Source organism: Emys orbicularis, chromosome 1 (assembly GCF_028017835.1).
Source record: "Emys orbicularis isolate rEmyOrb1 chromosome 1, rEmyOrb1.hap1, whole genome shotgun sequence".
NCBI lineage: Eukaryota > Metazoa > Chordata > Testudines > Emydidae > Emys > Emys orbicularis.
This window is the reverse complement of record NC_088683.1, coordinates 210,582,743-210,603,060: the sequence shown is the minus strand read 5'-3', so window position 1 is coordinate 210,603,060 and position 20,318 is coordinate 210,582,743. Positions and strand designations below refer to the sequence as shown.

General features: G+C 40.8%; 1 protein-coding gene across 1 annotated transcript in view; it reads right to left on the bottom strand.

Moving 5' to 3' along the window:
* The window catches only part of TRAPPC10 (trafficking protein particle complex subunit 10), a 95,900-nt gene extending 76,357 nt beyond the window's left edge, over positions 1-19,543 (bottom strand). The window contains exon 1 of the mRNA XM_065416068.1: positions 19,435-19,543. Coding sequence (XP_065272140.1) covers positions 19,435-19,543 — 109 coding nt within the window. The remainder of the gene's footprint in view (positions 1-19,434) is intronic.
* Positions 19,544-20,318: the final 775 nt, after the last annotated feature.

Genomic DNA, 20,318 nt, shown 5'->3' with positions numbered 1-20,318 from the left:
ATTTTTGGAGTGTAGTGTGCCCACCCTATACACATGATCATATATCATTTGAAAGCTTATTTTCTGTACATGTAGATGAGGTATGATGTGGAGCTGTCAAGTGGTTCACAAGCCTGTAGGTGAGGTAAAACAGTGGTACCTAAAATGAGAACACATCACTTCTTGCAGTTCCAAAAACACTGCAACATGATTATGACTACAATTTTTACTGTTTAAGTTAATTTCAATATCTTAATGTGGTGCTTATTGGTTAAAGCTACCAAATAATGTATTAAAAGACTTATTGGTTTTGCATGGGGAAATTTTTTTTTAGCATGTGGCAAAAACGGCAAATAACATTTTGCAATATACAAACATGAAATGTTTTCACATTGCATATTCTTAATTGTCAAAGTATCTCACAAGTGATAATAGTTTTCTGTATTTTCAATTGAAATTTTCTGACCAGATAAGTTTTATACTGAAGGTTGTACACCAGTAGCAGCAGATTGCATGCCCATACTGCATAGTGGGTTGATATAAATGTATGTGAATTCCTAATGTAATGCTTCTCCATTTGTAAGCTATTGTACTTACAGCAAAGCATCATGTCTGCCTGCTAGAAGGTTTTAATTTGTAACCGCCTATGCATGTAGTACCAGCCTTTGAAATATCCTAGAAACTAGCTTAATTCAGTGACACTTATGCACAGTATTTGTGTTAAAGATGACAATATACAGCTTCATATTGGGCTTCAAAGTAAGTGCTCATTAAACAAAAGGTGCAATTACTAATATACTACTAATATATATCTAATTTAGCATGAGTCTGTATATTTGTGAAAAACTGGTAGTGGTGATGCTAATGCTAACAATACATTTTGGGAATTTTACTTCTACAGGGCAGTATATGAAGACAGAGGATACAAGCCCCTTAAATCTTACATCAAAAAGAACGACTCTCCACAAACTTTGAAAAATGTGCTTTGTCAATAAAATCAAAAGAATGCATAAAACTGTCAAAAGCTACCAGTGCTGGACAGAATTCTGTGATGCTGGCAGCAGAAGCCAGAAGAGATGAATTGGTGGCTACTGGATGAGTTTTATAGTTTTAGATGATGGGCCACCAATATGCTATCACAGGGATTGCTCACAGAAATACACAAGCAAGTCGACTTTGGCACAAGTCAGAGTCTGTATTGAACCCAGGAAAGAAAACAGACTCTGAATCTGTTCACAGAGCATCACGTTCACCTGCTTCTGTAGCCACCAGAGCGAGCACATCTTCCAGCAATCAGACCTGTTGCACTGTTTTTTGCTTGACTTGATTGCTAAGGATGCAGTTTATCCCTCAACATGTCTTTCTTCCTAACGGAGTAAAATGAATCAAAGCAAAATCGTCTAGTTACGCTGCAACAACACAATCACCTTGTCACACCACATTTTATCAGTTGATTGAAGAGAGAGAGAGAGAATGATTTTATGTACAAGGCTCCTCTCCCACATCCAGGCTGTTACAAAGATATAATGCCCTACTTCCCTCAGATGGAAAAACTGCAAGCTATTCCAGTAGAAAGTTACAGGCAAAATTAAAAAAAACAGTATGGTTCTGCAATTTAATTCTATGCGCAGCATGGATAAGGCAAGTCTACCATTGTTCTATGCAGTGCAACAGCAGCTGATGCTATCCAAGCTACTAGTAATCTGAAGCAGGAACTTAAGTCATTCAAATATTTTTTGGGTGTTCTTCTGATGAGTGAGCCTGATGTTCATTTGAAAGCTGTTCAAGTGGTTTGTATTATGTCTCTTTAGTCACTCAGTCTGAAATAGCCAAAATGAAAGCCTCGTAATATAACCCAAAGCCATGTGATTGTAGTTAAGAGGTCAGCTACTTTTGTGCCCCAACTGGTGCAGGAGTTTGTCCTTTGGTTGATAAAGAGGCATATATTCAGCCAGCAATGAGCATCATCCTTTAGACGACATTCAAAGAAGGCACCTCTCAATTGCAGAGTTCCAAAATTATCACGCTACTGCACGTAAGTCTTGCAGCACAACTACCCCATGAATTCTGCATCAATTATGGTGAGCTGAGGGTTCATCAATCAGGCTGCAAAAATTGAAGCAGAAAGATTCCAAGGAGGCACGTTCATTCCAAATGGAATTGTACCACTTCAGGATGGTGGAAATCTCATTCATGAAGGAGACAATATAGACACCAACATACAGACCATTGCTGGAAAGAATACATCCCATTTAATGACTAGAGTGGGTTTCAAGAACAGTTTGCAGGTAGTGCTGCATCACAGGAAATACCACGTAGTCTCCCTGGATAATCAGAGTCTCTTATACAGTATGCAGTGTTTGAAAAACCTAGAACAGACCCAGAACCGACTTGCCATGAAAAAGTATGCAAGAAAAATCAATTATCTACAGTCAGCATACTCTTCCCTGCACAGAACTGTGTACATGCCAAGGCAATAAAGACTGGTAACCCAAGCACTCTCAATAGAGATCAAAGTGATGAAGATGATGATAATAAAAACGTTGACTAGAAATGTCATTAGTGCTATTACATTTCAATGATACCTGTAAAAATTTATTAGATTTTGTTTTACCCTTCGGTTTGTTGTTGTGATGCTTTGAGATCAAAGAAATCCAATTTTATGTCTTGAAATAGTCATTAAGCTAACCGAAATGAATGCAAATATATTAAAGTGGTCATTTTAATGCATCGATGATGTCATTGTTTATCCCTGTTTCTATGGTAATGGCCCCACTTAACAGTTCCACATCATACCTCATATTAAGTAGACATAAGCAGCTTTCTAATGACGTATGACGCGTGCATGTATAGAGAGGGTACAGTAAATTGACCAGATCAATGGCCTTTCCTGCTCACCTAAACGTGAAAGTTCTAACCGATTTGTATGACAACTGGCAAGCTAAGTTCCCTGTAAGTTGCGCAGCCAAGCAGCAGCCTATTAAGCGCCACACAGGTGCTCAGGGAACCCAGCCCCGGTGGACCTGCCACAGCCGGGTGACAGGCACCCAAGCCCCAACCACCCCAGCCCTGCTGTGGCCCGGGGGACAGGCACCTATCCCACGGCCCCAGCCCTGGAGCTGCCGCCATGGGGAGAGGGGCCACTTTCCCCCCCAGCCCAGGTGCTGCTGCAGGGAGAGAGAGGGGAGTCCTCTCACCCCACCATAGCCACGGGGCAGCCTGTACCCCAAATCCCTCATCCCCGGCGCCCGCCAGAGCGCCCGCCAGAGCCCTCACCCCCCCACCCCAACCCTACCCCACAGCCTGCACCCCCAGCTGGAGCCCTCACCGCCCCCACCCCCAACCCTCTGCCCCACCCCAGAGCCCACACCCTCAGCCAGAGCCCTCACACCCCTGCACCTCAACCCTCCGCCCCAGCCCTGAGCCCTCTCCCACACTCCGAACCCCTCAGCTCCACCTCCACCACATGAATTTTGTTGTGTGCACCAATATGGAGGTGATGTGTCACGCATCACCTCCATAATGGTGCACATAAAATTCATTCCGCACATGTGTGGGAAAAATTAGAGGGAACACTGCTGGCAAGTATATTAATTAGGCAAATATTTAAGGGGGTTTTCCTACTTCAGCAGTCTCTGAAATTTAAGAAATTAAGGAAACCCTTAATTACATGAAGATTACTGGCAACATCCCTCTTTCTGAAGTTTATGAAATATCTATTTTTTAACCTGGTGGTGATGACTTCTTACCTAGGGAAAGTTTTCAGTTTTCCTGTAATTTCTTAGTGCAATGGTGTAGTTCATCCAAGGTTCCATGTGCAACTCAGCCAACTGTTACTGCGTCCACAAGATCATGTTTTGAATACTACATTTAATTTCTGGGATACTGAAGTGGAAAGCAGAATAGAAAGTGCCCCAGATTTAAGCCGCCACACTACTCAGTGTAGAACATAGGAGACTGTGATAAAGAGGTGGTAGGGCAAAATGTAGTCATCTTTTATTCTCTGCAAGGTATCAGATGTTAGTAAGAAAGACACTTTTGTATATGACCCCCCTAGGGCAGTACTTCACAGATTATTTGAAACTGTGGTCAGTTTTATGTACCCTTTTCAAGGCCTCTCAAATCTCTCTGTACCTGGCCAAGGTAGAGAGAAAAATTCAGCTATGCATTTAAGCCAAATTTGGTACCACAGAATGGAGTGTTACTCCATATACATAATGCCACAAAGCAATAGCTATAAACCTTCTTCAGTCAGGCCAAAGGGCTTCCCTAAGTTAATTCTTATTTGACCTAGAGCATATCTTTTAGCAAAACAACATCTAACTGACTTTAAATTGTTTCAATGATTACTCTCACTTAATTTTTTTTCCCTTATTTCTAGTCTGATGGGGATTAACAGTTTAACTCAGATAAATCTCAAGGGAATTTCATGAGAAAGAAAAGACTAGCCAGAGGGCTCCCCCATGTCAACTTTCAAAGCCCTGCTACAAACAATGAAGATGTTTGAGCTTCACCAAAAAAGTGGCTGCTAGAATATTTTAGAATGGAAAGTGTTAGCCAACCTAAACACAGGGGGTAACAGACAATATCCATGATCTAAACATGATCAGAAGAATCTTGCTGAAGAATATAAACATAGAAATGGAGCCAAAGTATTTATATAAAAATACTGTGAAACATAAAACATACCAATATTCATTCTCCATAAGTTCGTCAGCATTTAGTTTAACGTTGCAATATATTAGATTGTCAAAACACTCTAGTCCATTGACTTTCTATTATTTCAGGCATATTGTTACGTTCAAACTAGTAGACAGGTGAGGTACTTGAGCTGGCCTACAGTATCTATCTCCTATGGAGTAGAGATGTCAGTTCCTCCCACCGCCCTCTTAACTTTCATAAAGAAAAGACAGATATTCTTTGAAAACACACAGAAGATTTATAAAGGAAGCAATAAACTACAATTGTGGTTGCCCCAGAAAGATAGGCGTGAAGCCTGGTCTTCAACAACCCCTTAAGCAATAAATTCCAACAGAATAAATCCTAAACAAAAACACCCCAAAACTATGCTGTGTCACAACGGATAACCTTGGTCTGAATTAGGTAGCTGATGGTGATATCTGTCCTTGCAGCTCAGGTTCATTGGATCCTGGACCTACGACTGACCGCGCAGCCTGGTTATGGCAGGAGGAACACTGGACCATCCACGTACAGGAACCAGGAAACAGCAACGCTGGAACCAGGATCAGGTAGGTTGTCTCAGGTGTTAGATGACGTTGATTCAGGTGTAAGATGTCATCCAGATCGATGGGGTAGATCTTGATCCGTAGAGGTGACCCTTGAAGCCCGTGCAAACAAGACTGAAACCGGGTGCCTCTCAGATGAACAGCCTGTTGGTTAGGGCGCGCAGTCCTTTTATATATTCTATGGCGCAAACATTCCAGGTTTGAACTGGTCTGAACTGGACCCCTAGTGGCTGTTGCTCTTTCCGCCACAAGTGACAAGAAGAAGGGCGACAGAATAAATTGCCTAGGGAGGTTGGGGAATCTCCATCTCTGGAGATATTTAAGAGTAGGTTAGATAAATGTCTATCAGGAATGGTCTAGACAGTATTTGGTCCTGCCATGCGGGCAGGGGACTGGACTCGATGACCTCTCGAGGTCCCTTCCAGTCCTAGAATCTATGAATCTATGAATCTATGATATGGAATCAGAGTTGTTAATGGTCCAGACTCCATTTTGAATCACTGGGTCCATTAGCCACATTACCTTAATTAACAGTTCCTTATAACTACATGTTTAAAACACATTAAATTCAGTATAGACATCAACATGAACATAACTGAGCATTTATATAGGGAACCTTCCCTACAACATGATTCTTGAAACCCCATGAAGCCTGTTAAAATGAAAGCATTCTGACCCATTACATAGCAAACTGGAGAAAAGATTTTAATATGGTCCCATAGGAGCACAACAGTGTTGTCAGCAAAATATTCATTTCTTGTGACATATTTAATAGACATTATTCACTTAGTACAGTTTCTTACAGGGTGAATTGATTTAAATCAAGGCTATTTAAATCCATTTTAATCAACTTTTCCATTTGTACTTCAGTTACTTTCTAGAGAAAGGTGCATTTGCACTGGTTAATAGAACCATTAAAATCTGTGATTTACAACTAAATAGAGCCTTTACACTAGATTTGGAACATTTGTGCTACCTAGGTGGGTACACTAAAACTATATATATTTATTTAAGCAATCATATAGCTTAATATTTTCAGATTCTAATTAACTGTACACTTGCAGTATGCTAGAAAATGGTGAATAATCTATTATTTATTAGATTATTGTGTCAAGTGATATTAGGATGGTAACTGGTATTTAAACAAACACAAAACAGCATATAAAGTTATTAAACAAAATGAGCCCTTACACAGTACCACTTATTAGTGCCATGTATATAATAAACCTTGACCTCAAAAGTTAAATCATTTCCCCCCTCATTCTTTCTTTAGATAGAAAAGCAGCCTTTAACTTTTGATAGAGGCTCATGGATTCAGCATATTTATTTTTAAATGTTTTAAGAGATAATGTGTAGGGCTTCATAAATTTTGTATTAAATTTAGATTTCATTTTAAACTGTTTATTTTTAAAAAGAAAAACATTAAATAAAATCAAAATAATCCAATTTAAATATTTTTTTTAATCATCCATTTTCATCCACCCTGGTTTCTCAAGATTGACTGTACAGTTCTATTTCAGACTATGATCTCCAGATGCCTGTACTGTACCATAGAAATTCTGCTACTCAGTCTTCACCATAGTACTCTTCCTGCATTGCAATCCAGGAGCTTTACACCAGACCTTACAACTGATTTAAGGTTACAGTTTGTGAAATTTACTGTAAGTTTAACATTGAAACAAATTTAATCCCCATTATCTCTGATTTTGTGTTAACAGCAAGTTGTAGTAGCTGGAGAAGCCAAGCCACAGAGGACAGCTACTGATTTTCAAGTCACAGCAGTTTGTACAAAATGAATTACACCTTAATGGTCTAGTAACGGCTCGGTGGCACATAGATGGGAAATGACAGTTCTGATCCAAGGGCTATCAAAGGCTAAAAAGAAAAAATCCCAACATTTATTGTTGGAGAGTGAATGTAATGAAATGGAACACTTCACATTGCTCCCCAGAGACCCCGCTAGCAGATACTCCCGAAGACTTCAGCATTTAGACTCTTGAGCCAAAAGGATCAACACTATAACAGAATCCCTCAGGGCAAGGGCAGGGTGAAAAGACCTGGAGAGAAGAAAGCCTAGATGACCCCTAGTCAAAAAAGTAATAACATTAACAGACTGATCATAACTTCCACATCTGAGGAAGACTAGATAGGAGATCTATCGCTGCAAACTGATAAAGCACTCTACTATATACTGTACACAGAGACTATTATTTTAAGTGATAAAAGAAGCTATTTGGAAATTTGGAAAACAACCTAACCTTAAATGAACAACCTTGTTACACCAATACTTTTCCAAATAGCAAGAGTCCCAGGATTTTTAATTGTAAGTATGTAGCATTTCACATGACCTACAGTTTATACCAGATTAAATAGCACCCCGTGAGCAAAGAACCAGAGGTATTGAGTTAGATGTAGTCATGTATGCATCCCATTCATGCAGACTAAAAAAAAGCAATGCTAGATGGATCAGAGAGTCAGTTTTGTTGGCTCTATACATATTCCTCCACCTCTTAAAGTAATTTTATTTTTGTTAGATATATATTTACAATATTTCAGCCTTTTAATGCTGAAAACCTAGAATATAACTAGGGCCCTACCAAATTCACGGTCATGAAAAATGAATCACAGACCGTGAAATCTGATCTCCCCCGTGAAATCTGGCTAGTGTAGGAGAGAAGCAGGGCTGGGGGTTCTTACTGTGTGCTGGTCTCCAGATACTAATCCCGGCTGGGATGGGAAGTGACTGGACTTCCCAGTGGCCCCTGTAGGGGCCACTGGGGTCGGGTCAGACCCACCTCCAGGAACCTCCCCAAGCTGCAGATAGCTCCAAGACTGCTGGCCAGGAGCCTAGCTCTGAAGGTAGCACTGCCATCAGCAGCAGCTCAGAAGTAAGGGGGGCAATATTGCAACCCCCCCCCCAACAATAGCCTTGGGATCCCTCTACTGCCCCCTTTCAGGTTGGGACCCCCAGGGATTCAAAACTGAAATTTCAGATTTAAATACCTGAACTTTACAATTTTTTTAATCCTATGACTGAAATTGACCAAAATGGACCATGAATTTGGTAGGGCCCTAAATATAACTAAAGCTACCACACCAAGTTTAAAAAGTCTGGTTCATCTTAACTCAAACGGAGACGCATACTTCTGATTAGTAAAAATGTTTCCATGACTTTAAGAGATGAGGCAAAGATCTTTACAAGGGAATGACAGCACATATATTGTTCCTTAGGGGAGCATGCAGGAAGGCATCTAGAGTAGAGCAGCAAAATCGCAGAGTCATAAACCACCTATCTGCAAATGGTTTATGTCTGAACCTACAGTAAGTACTTTATTTTTTTCCTTCAATTACTCACTGTTGACCCATCAATTTCATCAGGAGTTTGGAAGATGCAAGAAGGGTCATACAACAATGTGAAATATATCTGGCATTTGTACACTGTCTTTCTTCAGAGGGTCTCAAAGCACTTTGCAAAGAGAGGATCTGGATCTAGCACAGGTGATCTATAAGAGTCTTTCATTGGACTTCGATGGGTGCTGAATTAGGCCCTAAACCAATTAACTCTGTAATACAGGCATTATGTCCATTTTACAGGAAAGGGAACCAGGCACAATTTTTTCAAGAGTAGCTGTGGCAGTCTGTACCCTTATGTCTACCCCTCTTATAAGACTACAAAATTTTGTACAAAGTATGCCTTGTGAGAGATCATTTGAAAACTCACAATTTGCTGATTATTATTGTCCTGGTAAAATGGTGTGGCAACATTGTATATAAAGTTAAGATTCTACTATATAATACTTCTGAGACATGTTCCAAGTTTACAAGAACAACCACAAACTAGTTCCTCAGAAACAAAAGGTAAACCAATGCCTCAGCCAGGTGTCAACAATATCAAATGGACTATCAGCTGGTCAAGTGGCTATTATTTGGCAGGAAAAGGTGTGAGCGAGAAATTTATATCTTGGCAAAAGAACAGCTGGGGGTTCCTGTCTCCACAGGTGGCATCAACAACACCTGAAGGACAAGGGAACTAACACTGAACTGGAGGTGTCCTGTCCGAAAGGAATCCGGCCAGTATGCCTGCTGAAGCATGTGGTGAGAGACCTTTTCGTTGAATTCATTTAGCTTAAGTTAGATATTAGCTGCATTTTACCTTTTTTCTTGTAACCAATTACTTTTATGCCTCGTTACTTGCAATTGCTTAAAATCTTTCTGTCATTAATAAACTTGTTTTATTGGACTGAAGTGTTTGAGAAACTCCATTTGAGATAACAGGATTTGTGCATATCATTTTCTATTAATGAAAATTAGATGAGCGTTTATTGTCCAGAAGAGGGCTGCGCAGTATAAGATGTACTTTTCTGGAGGAAAGTCTGGGACTGGAAGTTGGCTGGTGATGCTCTGCAGTGTACTTCAAGAGTGGCTGGCCATAGCACTCATACAGTATAGGTGGGAGTAGGGTGACCAGATGCCCTGATTTTATAGGGACAGTCCCGATATTCCAGGCTGTGCCTTATATACGTGTCTATTACCCTCCACACTATGTCCCAATATTTCACACTTGTTAGCTGGACACCCTAGGTGGGAGTAATTTACATGCTGGAGGCTGTATGAGAGCAGACCAGGAGTGGTTGCTCTCACAGCAAAACAGGGTAAAAGGCACCCCAGATTGGAGAATTGAGGGGGGGGGACCGCTGTTCAACAGTCTAAATTGTACCCTGGGTAATGTCACAGTAGCTTATAATTCTGGGTACCTAACTTTCTACATATCTGGGGGGGAAATGGTTTTGTGGTTAAGGCACTGTACACGGAGATTCAGAAGACTAGTGTTCAATTCTTAGTGCTGCTACAGATTTATAGCATCGTACACTCACCTTGCACTGGTGTTTAAACATTCAGGCAAGGTGTTAGTCCACAGTGCCTTTAATCTGCTAGTCTCGGATTCAATCCAATGTGCACTGGTATGTAATTCAAAACCATTCCTATTTTACGGCTGTTTGGTGACCTACCAACGCAGGCTAGATTTTAACGGGGGGCCAAGATATAGAATGTATTATATGTCCCACAACCAAGCGCTCAAGCTACCTAATCTCCTCAGAAGAGTTCATTCTTATGCTTTTTATTAACGTTGGTAATAAAAATGTACAGTATTTAGTGGTATACTCCGTTTAAATATAGTATTTAAATAGCTTAAATCAGATGGCACCATTTCAAGTTACTGTAATAAATATGAAAGGCCTTTAGATTTAGGTACTACTGAAACAAAACATGAAATCTATAATTCTAGAGAATATCTAATGAAACTGAAGGACTTTGGTCCTTTCCTTGTCTGGAAAGAAACCAAGGCCCTAAAATCAACTTTACAAAGATAAATAATGTGAACAATAGTGCTACTTATAATAATTTTTATAAGCAAATACCAGAAATTGTCAGCAGGTTTTATGATCTGGGCAGAAGGAGTCGGAGGATGAATGGGGGGGAAAAGCATCTTTTTTCCTGGCGATATCAACGATCTCAAAAATGGAACAAATGCAACTACCAAATACTACAATCACCAAAAGGAATATAAACATTTCTGAGATTGTCTAGTGGGGGATAAAGAAAATCAGCAAATTTGGCTTAATTTAGTAGTAGCACTTAAGGTTATTCTATGCAAACATCACCTACAGAATACTGGCATACAGGGTCAGAGATGTTGTAGGTAAACAAGACAAGTACCTAGACTATTTATAACAGAGTGTAATATTAAAAGATGATACTCAGGATAGGACAAAGGCCAGACACTTATCAATTAAGTAGTTAGTGTGCTTTCCGTTGCTAAAGAGAGAAGACTCATGAGATTATTTAGACAAACAAACCTAGAAGTGCAAGTCCAGAACAGCAGAAGGAAATATCCCATAACTAATTCTGCTCCTTTGAAGGCTATGTCATGCAAGATCCCCACTCTTGGGTCTCAACTTTCTAGCACAAGCTATGTTGGAAGTCTCCTCTAGCTCTGTGATTTTTGGCTGTCAGGCATCAGTAGTTGGAGCATGCGCTTATTCCCTCATGCTCTATTCAAATGCCACTACCTCAAGCCCCCTCTAGAACCTACTTAGAGTGAGTTCTTAAAAGTCACAAGAGGAGCTCCCACACAAACTTCAGTTGCACACAAATACAAACAGTCTCACAAAAAGGAACATGTTTCAAGGATGTCAATAAACCAACTCTTGAAATATAAAAGTGAAGGAGAATCCCAAAGTGACGGAAATCCTGTGTGACGATAACTTCAAAGCAGCAGAATTTCAGGTAATTTCTGTCTTCAGAAAGATACCAAACGGAGACAGGTTGTATAGGCCCCATCCTTCAACTGGCAGGCAAACAGTAAATTCCCTTCTCATTGGATGGGATACAGCCATCTGCCTTCACTGTAAGAATACTCAGAGGGCACAAATCAGCTGTGGAGAAGGAAAGGACCTCCAACCCATAGTTTAGCAAAGGATGTGGGAGGGAGGTGAAAGGGTGTGCATAAATGGGAAATGAACAATTTTGGAACCTTCCACAGGATTGAAGCCAGGCTGCTTCCTGGGAAGAGAAAGTATTTGTTCTTTTGGAATTGGCTGAGGTAAACCTTGGATTTCCTTGTAGACATAAAAATTATGAAGATGCACTACTAGAAGGAGGCATCCTTTGTTGTTGTATCCCTTAAATTTGGCTAATGTAAGCCAGCCCTCATCTGGAAGGGGGCAGGGGGAGAATTCTTCCTCAACTAAGTATAGAATGGCAAAGTGTTGGCTGGAGAGTAATAATGGGCTACAGAGATTTAATTATGTTTGAGGGCAAGAGAGAGACATTCACAGCTTAAAGACACCTGTAGCACAACCCTAGGTAATATGAATCACTTTAACTACCAAAAAAAAAAAATCTAACAATTACCGCTAACAAAAAAATTAAAAAGACTATTCACTCCCACACATTTTTCTGATTTGGGTTGCACATTGCACTTGTTTCTGTAGATCTTTCTATTCCCTCCCAGGCAGGGAGGCACTTCCTTCTTGTTGGTTTTTTTTTTGGGGGGGGGGGGGGGCTGAGAGAAGGATTATCTCCTCCCATCCCTCAGTGACCTCTTTAAAACTTCTCTCCCTCAAAGGCTCTGCAATGACAGCATACATTTCTCTGGCAACAAGCTGGACTCATCTCCCTCTACAGACCACAAATGCTTCTCCTTCAAGGCGACAGTTGCTTAGAAGAACAATGAAAGACACTCTGCATAGCACTTCTAGACCCTGTTGGGCCAAAAATGGACACTTAGTATCTGAGCACTTTAGAAACATTAATGAATTTATCCTCACAACCTCTCTGTGAGATAAAGTATTGAGTCCTGTTTTACACAAAGGGAACAGATATAGCATAACCGTGCAAGTGACTTGTCCAAGGTCACAAAGGTTGTGATACAGGAGCTGGGATATGAACAAGAACTCTCCGGCCCAAGTCCAGGATCTTATCTACAAGACCATTATTCCTCACAAACTGCAACAGTTCTCTTCCTATTTTTTTCCTGTCTCCTCTTTCTCCATTTGTGTGCATCTCTTCCCTGGATCATCCCTCCCCTTGTTTCTCTTAACCTGTACTGTTGACTTCTCCCCTAGCTTCTGCATATACAGCTTTCATCCCCAGAACTGCACCAGTGGCAGTTTTGCTGCTAGCCCTGCATTACAGTGCTTCTGCAGCAGCAATGACAGGGATAAAATGCAAATGATGAAATCCTATTTAGATTTTTCTTTTTCTTCTGCTGAGAAAGTGTTATGTGCAATTCTCTACTTCTTTGGGACCAATACTCATTTAGTGAGAATATAACAAAATAATGGGCTTAAGCTACAGCAGGGAAAATTAAAGACCTGCATAACTACAAGAACAACTACAAAAGAAGCAGCCGCTGAGGAAATTGCAAAAACAAGCATCTGAGGTATTGCTTTATTAGGGATAGTTCAGCGAAAATGTAGTCAATCTGCAGGAGATGGACTAGAGAAGACTCACTGACAGATCCCTGCCAAATGGTATGATTAAAAATGGAGAGTATGGATAGTAACAACAATTTAATAGCAAGTCAGTTAAAGGAAACCAGGCTATATCATCAGAACACTGGTCTATATATATATTTGTAAGAACATTCTGACATGCTAGTACATGAATATCCTGGGAATTACTGTTCAGAGCATCTAAAATCCTTTAGAATTTGTTTATTCTTCAAAATGTATGGATGATAGTATTAAGCATTTTAGAACAAATGTGAAATTTCAAACCTTTAAAAAAGTAACTTAAGATACCAAGGAATGCAGTCTGTACTGTTTTAAGGTGTTAGTGAGATCAGTTAATTCAAAGGAAAACAAAGACCTGAGTTCAAGACTTGTCAGTTTTCCCCTTCAGTTACCTGACTTTCAAATACTGCCCGTTCACATTAAAAGAACATTCGTTAATTAATAAATTTGCAGCACAGTAATACTTCTGCAGCAGCATTGGCTCCAAAAGCTTGAAACTTACTTGAACCACTTAATATGACTAGTCATCTTCCAGACTCCAGCTGTTGCGTGAAGATACTACAATGGAAAGCTAAAGTATATTCCTGTTCAGTAATTATCTTCCTATGCTTCCAGAATAAACATGAATGAGAAAGAGAAACTATAAATCAGGGCTATGCTGGCAATATACCCATAGTCCAACACAGCCATGCACAAAGTGTGTTGGATTCCGGCTTAACCCTCTGGTTTGCAACCCAGCAGAAACTGGCTGTGATGAAATAGCTACTCATACCATTATACAGAGCCCCAATGGCTATTTCAGAAGAAGTAGCCAGACCTCCATGGCAATGATAATTTCTTCACTTTGTACATCCTAGATTTCTAATGTGTTTTTTTGTTTTTCAAGTAACTACCACATTCATGTTGGGATTTTTATTGCTTAAATTACTGTTGGTCCTAAATTATATGTATTCTCAACCTTAAGGATTTTTTTCCTGGGGATATAAGTGAATAAGAACTATATTAGTCTGTCAAGTTTAAAAATATTTATATTTTGCCAGCCTATATGCCAAATGCCAAAAATGGCCAACTGCATTCTCTTACCTAAATTCCTCTTGCAATTTCAATTTCACAAAGCAGTCTTGAGTTCCTGTCCTAAACTGCTTTGCAGTGATGCTATTGAAAAAGATGTTACCTTTCAATCCCTCCTTAACAGTCACATTTCTGTTGGGGGTGAATAATTTTACGGATATGAAATAGAAGGTGTTCAGACACCTAAACAATTTGTATAGTATAAGAACCTAAATAGAACAGAAACTACTTACAGGGTTCTGAATAGCGATCATTAAACTGACTTGTCTATCAGTTTCACTCTGTTACCACCAAAACGTGTAACATTTCCATTTCAGAAATCCAAGCTTGAATTCTGAAAAGATATTGACCATTTGAGGACTAGTCACCACTGGCGAGTAAAGAAGATTTTAAGCCAGGTATGTTTCCAGGTTAAGTAAAGACTACTTTCCAAGGTACACTTATGACAATCACTGATAGGACTTCACAAGATGGGTTGTATCAAACTAAATTACTACTTTTTTATACTGTATTTAAACATAATAATCCCACTATAAAGCAGCAAACACAGATAAAGCTGGAATTCTTGATCTTGCCATGAATTATTTTGACAGAGCAGAACTACTCACAGGCATGAGGTTACATTTTGCTTTAGAAAAAAGTAGCACTTTTCCCAAAGCAATTTCCAGGCTTCCTATGATTTCCTATGGCAGCAACAATTTTTTATTTTAAAATACAGCTTGTTGAAAAGGATTGTGTTCAAAATGAGTTTCAGCTTAGAAAGGACTGGGTCCCTCCAACTTTTTTTTTTAAATTTAGAACAGCTGTACAGGTTTCTTAGATTGGCAGAAATATCTCTAAAAGAGGACTATTTCACAATATAAGTGTTTACTAGACGCTGAACAGTGAAGAAGGATCCAATTGTGGTTGTAACAGAAAAGATATTTTTAGAGTATAAAAAACAGTTTATTCAATGTTCACCCTTAATTCATATAACCAGAAACTGGTTGGCATTATTTCTTTGTATCTCACTTCCTCAACATCAAATTTTTATACATTTAATCAGACATAAAGAGCCTACTGACAACCGTGGGCAAATATTACTCCTAGTCATAGGTACCTGAAGATTGTACATCACAAAACCTTTTTAAATACAAGAGAATATTCACATTATTTTAAAAAAGAACAGCAGTATACAAAGTAAGCGGTGGTATTACGTGTTGAATTACTTCTAACATCATAACCTGGCTACCAATAAAGTACTTATGTTAAATTATTTTCTGTACTAGCCACATGAACATTTTGTACGGTGTAAGATTTAAAGCATTTTCTCTCAGGTGATATCAAGTACAGAAAAGATCGCAGGAAATTGACAAGGTATAGAAAACAACTCAGAATTCTGATGAGGTCACAAACCATTCAAGCTTTACTGTCATGGTTACTATGAACTCGCCAGACTTAGGTATGTAGTCTTTAAGCCCCTTTGTTTTCAGTTTAAACCGATTTTTACCAAAAAAATTCCCAGGTTTTACATAAAGTACATTATTTTTTTTCTGATTTCCACCCTACTTTTGTATCATTTGAATGATGTATATTATTTGAATATATAAATAACTTGTTTTATTAGGATATACAATACATTGCATGAGATGTATGTATTTTGAGAATACATTAATGTGTATACTATGTATTAATCTAGAAGATGCACACAATAAAGAGACACACACAAGCTCTGAAGTGCGTGAGCATCTGAACATACTGATGAATCTCACTCACACATTTCAAGCTGTTAGCAGGTAACAGTTTAAAGATGATACACTAAAATGGGAAGAAAATGAAAATCTGTATCAGAGTACCTTTCAGAACATAAGGAAGTATTCAAAAGTTTTTAAAAAACAAACAGGAGAAAAGGATGAAGTTGAGTGTATGCACTGCAAATGGTGTGGCCCAATTATTATATGTAAATATTTATAGGCTAATAGTTCTAAGTCTACAACAGAAAACGGTTTATTCAAACGAAAATTTTATTTGGGGATTAGAGATGTATTGTTTTCTTAAACTCAGAGGAGCGTGTTTTGAGTTCGGTTTTAGTTTCTGCAGCAAACCACATTGATGAACGGAATTCAAAGCACTAATCTACTGAATACTTCCCCCCCCACACACATCTTTCCGTCCACCAAAATAAACCTTGAGATTTACCCACAAAAATTATTAATATTTTTTTGCATTGATTTTCACCTGTTTTTGTTATTGTGGTAATAAACACTGATAAATTCCTGGGGAAAATTAAACAAAATAAAAACCAAAAAAGAAGGGCCCTAGTAGTCTTATAGCTCATATCTAGATTCACATATAGATCTGTAGAAGTACTTCCACAGAGCCCTGAAAAATCCTCAGCTATGCACATCCACAATGCATACCTCATCTCCCACAAGCTGGGTCTACCACATCTATGTTGTGTATAGGTGATTTCAGTCTTTGGGGCTGTCATCCCAACACTTTTCACAAGCACTAAGTTCACTTACAGTTTGTAAAAACACAGATGTATTTTTAATTCCAAAGTGATTGGTGCTAAATGAGAATGGAATTCTAAGTGTGGCATTTTGAAAAGTTTTAAGGGGTATGAGTGCAGTTACTCAAAGAATTTTGTTGTATTTTTCAGTTCAAAAACAACTCAATCAAGTTTCATCAGAATTGACAGATGAATAACAGACCCTGATATGAAGCACAAAATATTTCAGTCTGAAGTCACATTTGGCAAGGGTGGGTAACAGTTAAAAATAGTGAGTCTATGAATGCCCTCCTCCTTAGCCCTATAATATTAACGTAATACTGTAATAAGGAAAGCATGATGACATTTTTAAAGTTTCATTCATGTGTATTTTTCTTAATGCAAGTTTGGAGTGAAACTAATTTGAAAGGTTCTTGGAGTAGGTGGAAATAGAAGGAAGGTTCTACATATCATTAAATTTAGCTTACAAGCAGTATCAATGAAGAAACAAACAGGCACAGGTACTCGTATTAAAAAAGACCACGTATTTTTAAGTACTTTGCAAGCTGTGAAAACATCATTCCAGACTGCATAAGTAAATCCTACTAAGTTTATAGTTAGGAGTCTTTTCCATGTACCAAATCAGTCTAGAAAATCAGACAGATTTTACAGAACTCATATACAAAAATGTAACATTGTTAAAGTAAGAAGGTGCACTGTCTACCCAATGGGTTTGGGTTTATTTTATAGATAGCTTGGAAGTGAGCACAGCACATAGCACTAAAATATTCAGTGTGCTCAACTGACAGAACTTTTTGAATAGGCTATTTCTCATGTTGCTAATATGAAAGTGGGGGGAGAAAAAAAACGATAACTCTGGTCCAACAGACACTATGAACAAGCAGTTAACAGTTCCATTTTGTTAAATGGGGGAAGAAGTTGCTAATTTCAATTAAGTTTAACTGTTTCTCTGGACTTTTCATACAACAATTAAGAGCCTCTGATGTTTTTACAGGGACCACCACTCACTGTTATAACTGGAAGTGCCTGTAAGTCTATAAATACTTAGATAAAATACTGAAGATTTTTTCCTGATATAATTCCAAGTTAACTGCTGCTTTTGGCGTGTACCAAGTCAGACCATACCAGTATGAAGCTGATATGATTACATATTCTGAGACAGCACTACAGTATTAAAACTGTTACACTGTTATTCAACTAAACTCTAATCTGCTAATTGTGTTTGATCTGATCCCATCCCTCCCTAGACTTTATCCTTCTCCAAGCCTCAGGTTTGCTCCTGCCCAATCACCAACGCCCTCTAAAATTAACTTCTGTCCTGCCTCTCCCTCAGCTTCTTCCAAAAGCAGTTCATCACAGCATAACTATACATTTGATCAGGTGTTGTTTTTTTTTTTGAAGTGTTAACATGCATTCCAAAAATAATTCTTATAAGAACTGTGCAACTGCCAGTAGATACCCCATAAAACTGGACAGATGGATTGAGTAGGACTTGCAGAGAAGCACCAATATTTTAAGTGACAGATGGGACAAAGTAGCATTCTCATGCCTTTCCCTCTTCCCACAATCATACCTGAATGGAATTGACTGTTGCAATTTGAAGGATGAAAACATTTGCTAGGATTGGGCCATACTTGAATGAATTCCTTGTTGCTAGCAACTGATAATGCCTACAAATGGATCTCAAATTCTGGTGCCAAGAGTTAAAACATAGCAAAGTTTGAAAACTCTCTCGCATGTTCCACTATGTCAGTTGTGAAGACATGTTCTTATACGCTTAAGGGAAATTTTTGTTTTTTAATGGGAACTTGTGGTTCTGTAAAAACATACAAATAGTCATAATGGCTCATCCCCAAAACCCATCTAGTCCTGTATTCTGTCTCTGACAGTAGCCAGCACCAGACAGTTAAAAAAATTGTGTAGTTGGCAGGCATAGGGAAGGAAGCTTGCACCAAACATTAGCTCTCATCCTAATCTCCAACACTGATTGGTTTACATTATGAAGCATGAACATCTCTTCTAAAATCTGTTAGAATTAACTACTGTTTCTGTAGATAAGACTATCCAGAGTAACATCAAAGCCAAAAAACAACAAGGAGTCTGGTGGCACCTTAAAGACTAACAGATTTATTTGGGCATAAGCTTTCGTGAGTAAAAACCTCACTTCTTCGGATTTTTCGGATAAAAAAAATCCACATAAACGTTTAGTGTTAGAGAAACGTAGGTGCCCCTGCACGGGCTGTAAACCCAACAGTGCAGTGTTATAAACCTGAAAAATCACACTGGCTATTAATCATCATCATCACTGGCGCTCCAAAAAACTAGGGAAGAACAGAAAAGGAACCAGCGTAGGGAGCGGCGCCCCGGCTTCCTAGAGCTGCCACTTTCTCTCTCCTGAGGCGTTAGGAACTGGGCGATTTGAAGTGTCCCCGGACGTGCCCCTTCCCAGAGCGCCCGGGCTCCCCACCCTGACCCCCGCTAGCCTCGGGGCTGCCCGCGAGGCCAGTCCGACAGGCCGGGCCCGGTCACCTCCGCCGGGCGGACTCGCCACCACCCGCCCTCCACGAAACCCGCTGGACCCGGGAGCCCCCCGGCCCGAGCCGCCGCAGGCGGCGCCCGGGTCACTCACAGGTCACGATGGGCTTGTTCTCCATGGTGTAGATCACCGGGGGCTGCTGCTGCTGCGGCGGCTGCTGCTTCTCCTCCTCTTCGGCGGCCGCCGCCGCGGCGGGGTCCATGGGTGGGCGGGGTCCTCAGCCCCGGCTCCGGCTCCGCGCCATGGAACCAGCGCTGCTGCCGCCGCCGCCTTCCTCCCCCTGCCCCGCGCCGGGGGCCGGGATGGGCCGGTCCGTGCTGGGATCCCCCTCCCCCCCGCCGCACGCGCTGCCCCCGCGGCCCTGCTCCAGAGTCTCGAGCTCCCCCACTTCCCGTGTGGCTGGCGGAGCATTACCGCTTCCGGGGGGAGGGGCGGGGTTAAAGGGAAGAGGGCGGTGCGCTGCCGACACAAAATACGTTTTAAGGGGGGGGCGGGGACGGGAGAACGGTTACGCAGGGGGCGGGGCGGGTGCGAGCTGAAGAGAAGAGCCCCGGCGGGCGGGGCGGGCAGATGGACAAGGGGCGGGTGGCGGAAGGGACAGACAGGCTAGCGAGGGCGCGGCGGGAGACCCCGGGGAGCCGCGCGCGGGGCCTCGGCTGAGCCCCTGCCCCCCCCCACCCCCCGAGCTGCCCCGGAGACGGGCGCTGTCAGGACCGCCTTGCGTGGGGCAGGGCCCGGCAGATGCCAGGCTGAGTTCGCGCCTTGGCTCTCCGGGCCCCGGCTGCTCCTCGCGGGGGCATCCCGGCAGCCCCCTCCGGTCCCCAGTTCCACCTCCCTGAGTTTTTCGCTACCTGGCACCCTCCCGTCTGGTTCCTCTCGCCCCAAGGAGCAAACCCGCCCGCCCCCTCCCATCAGTTCTCTTCGGGGCACACTCCAGGCAGGTTGCACCCCAGAGCTGGGGGAGGGAGAGTAAGCCC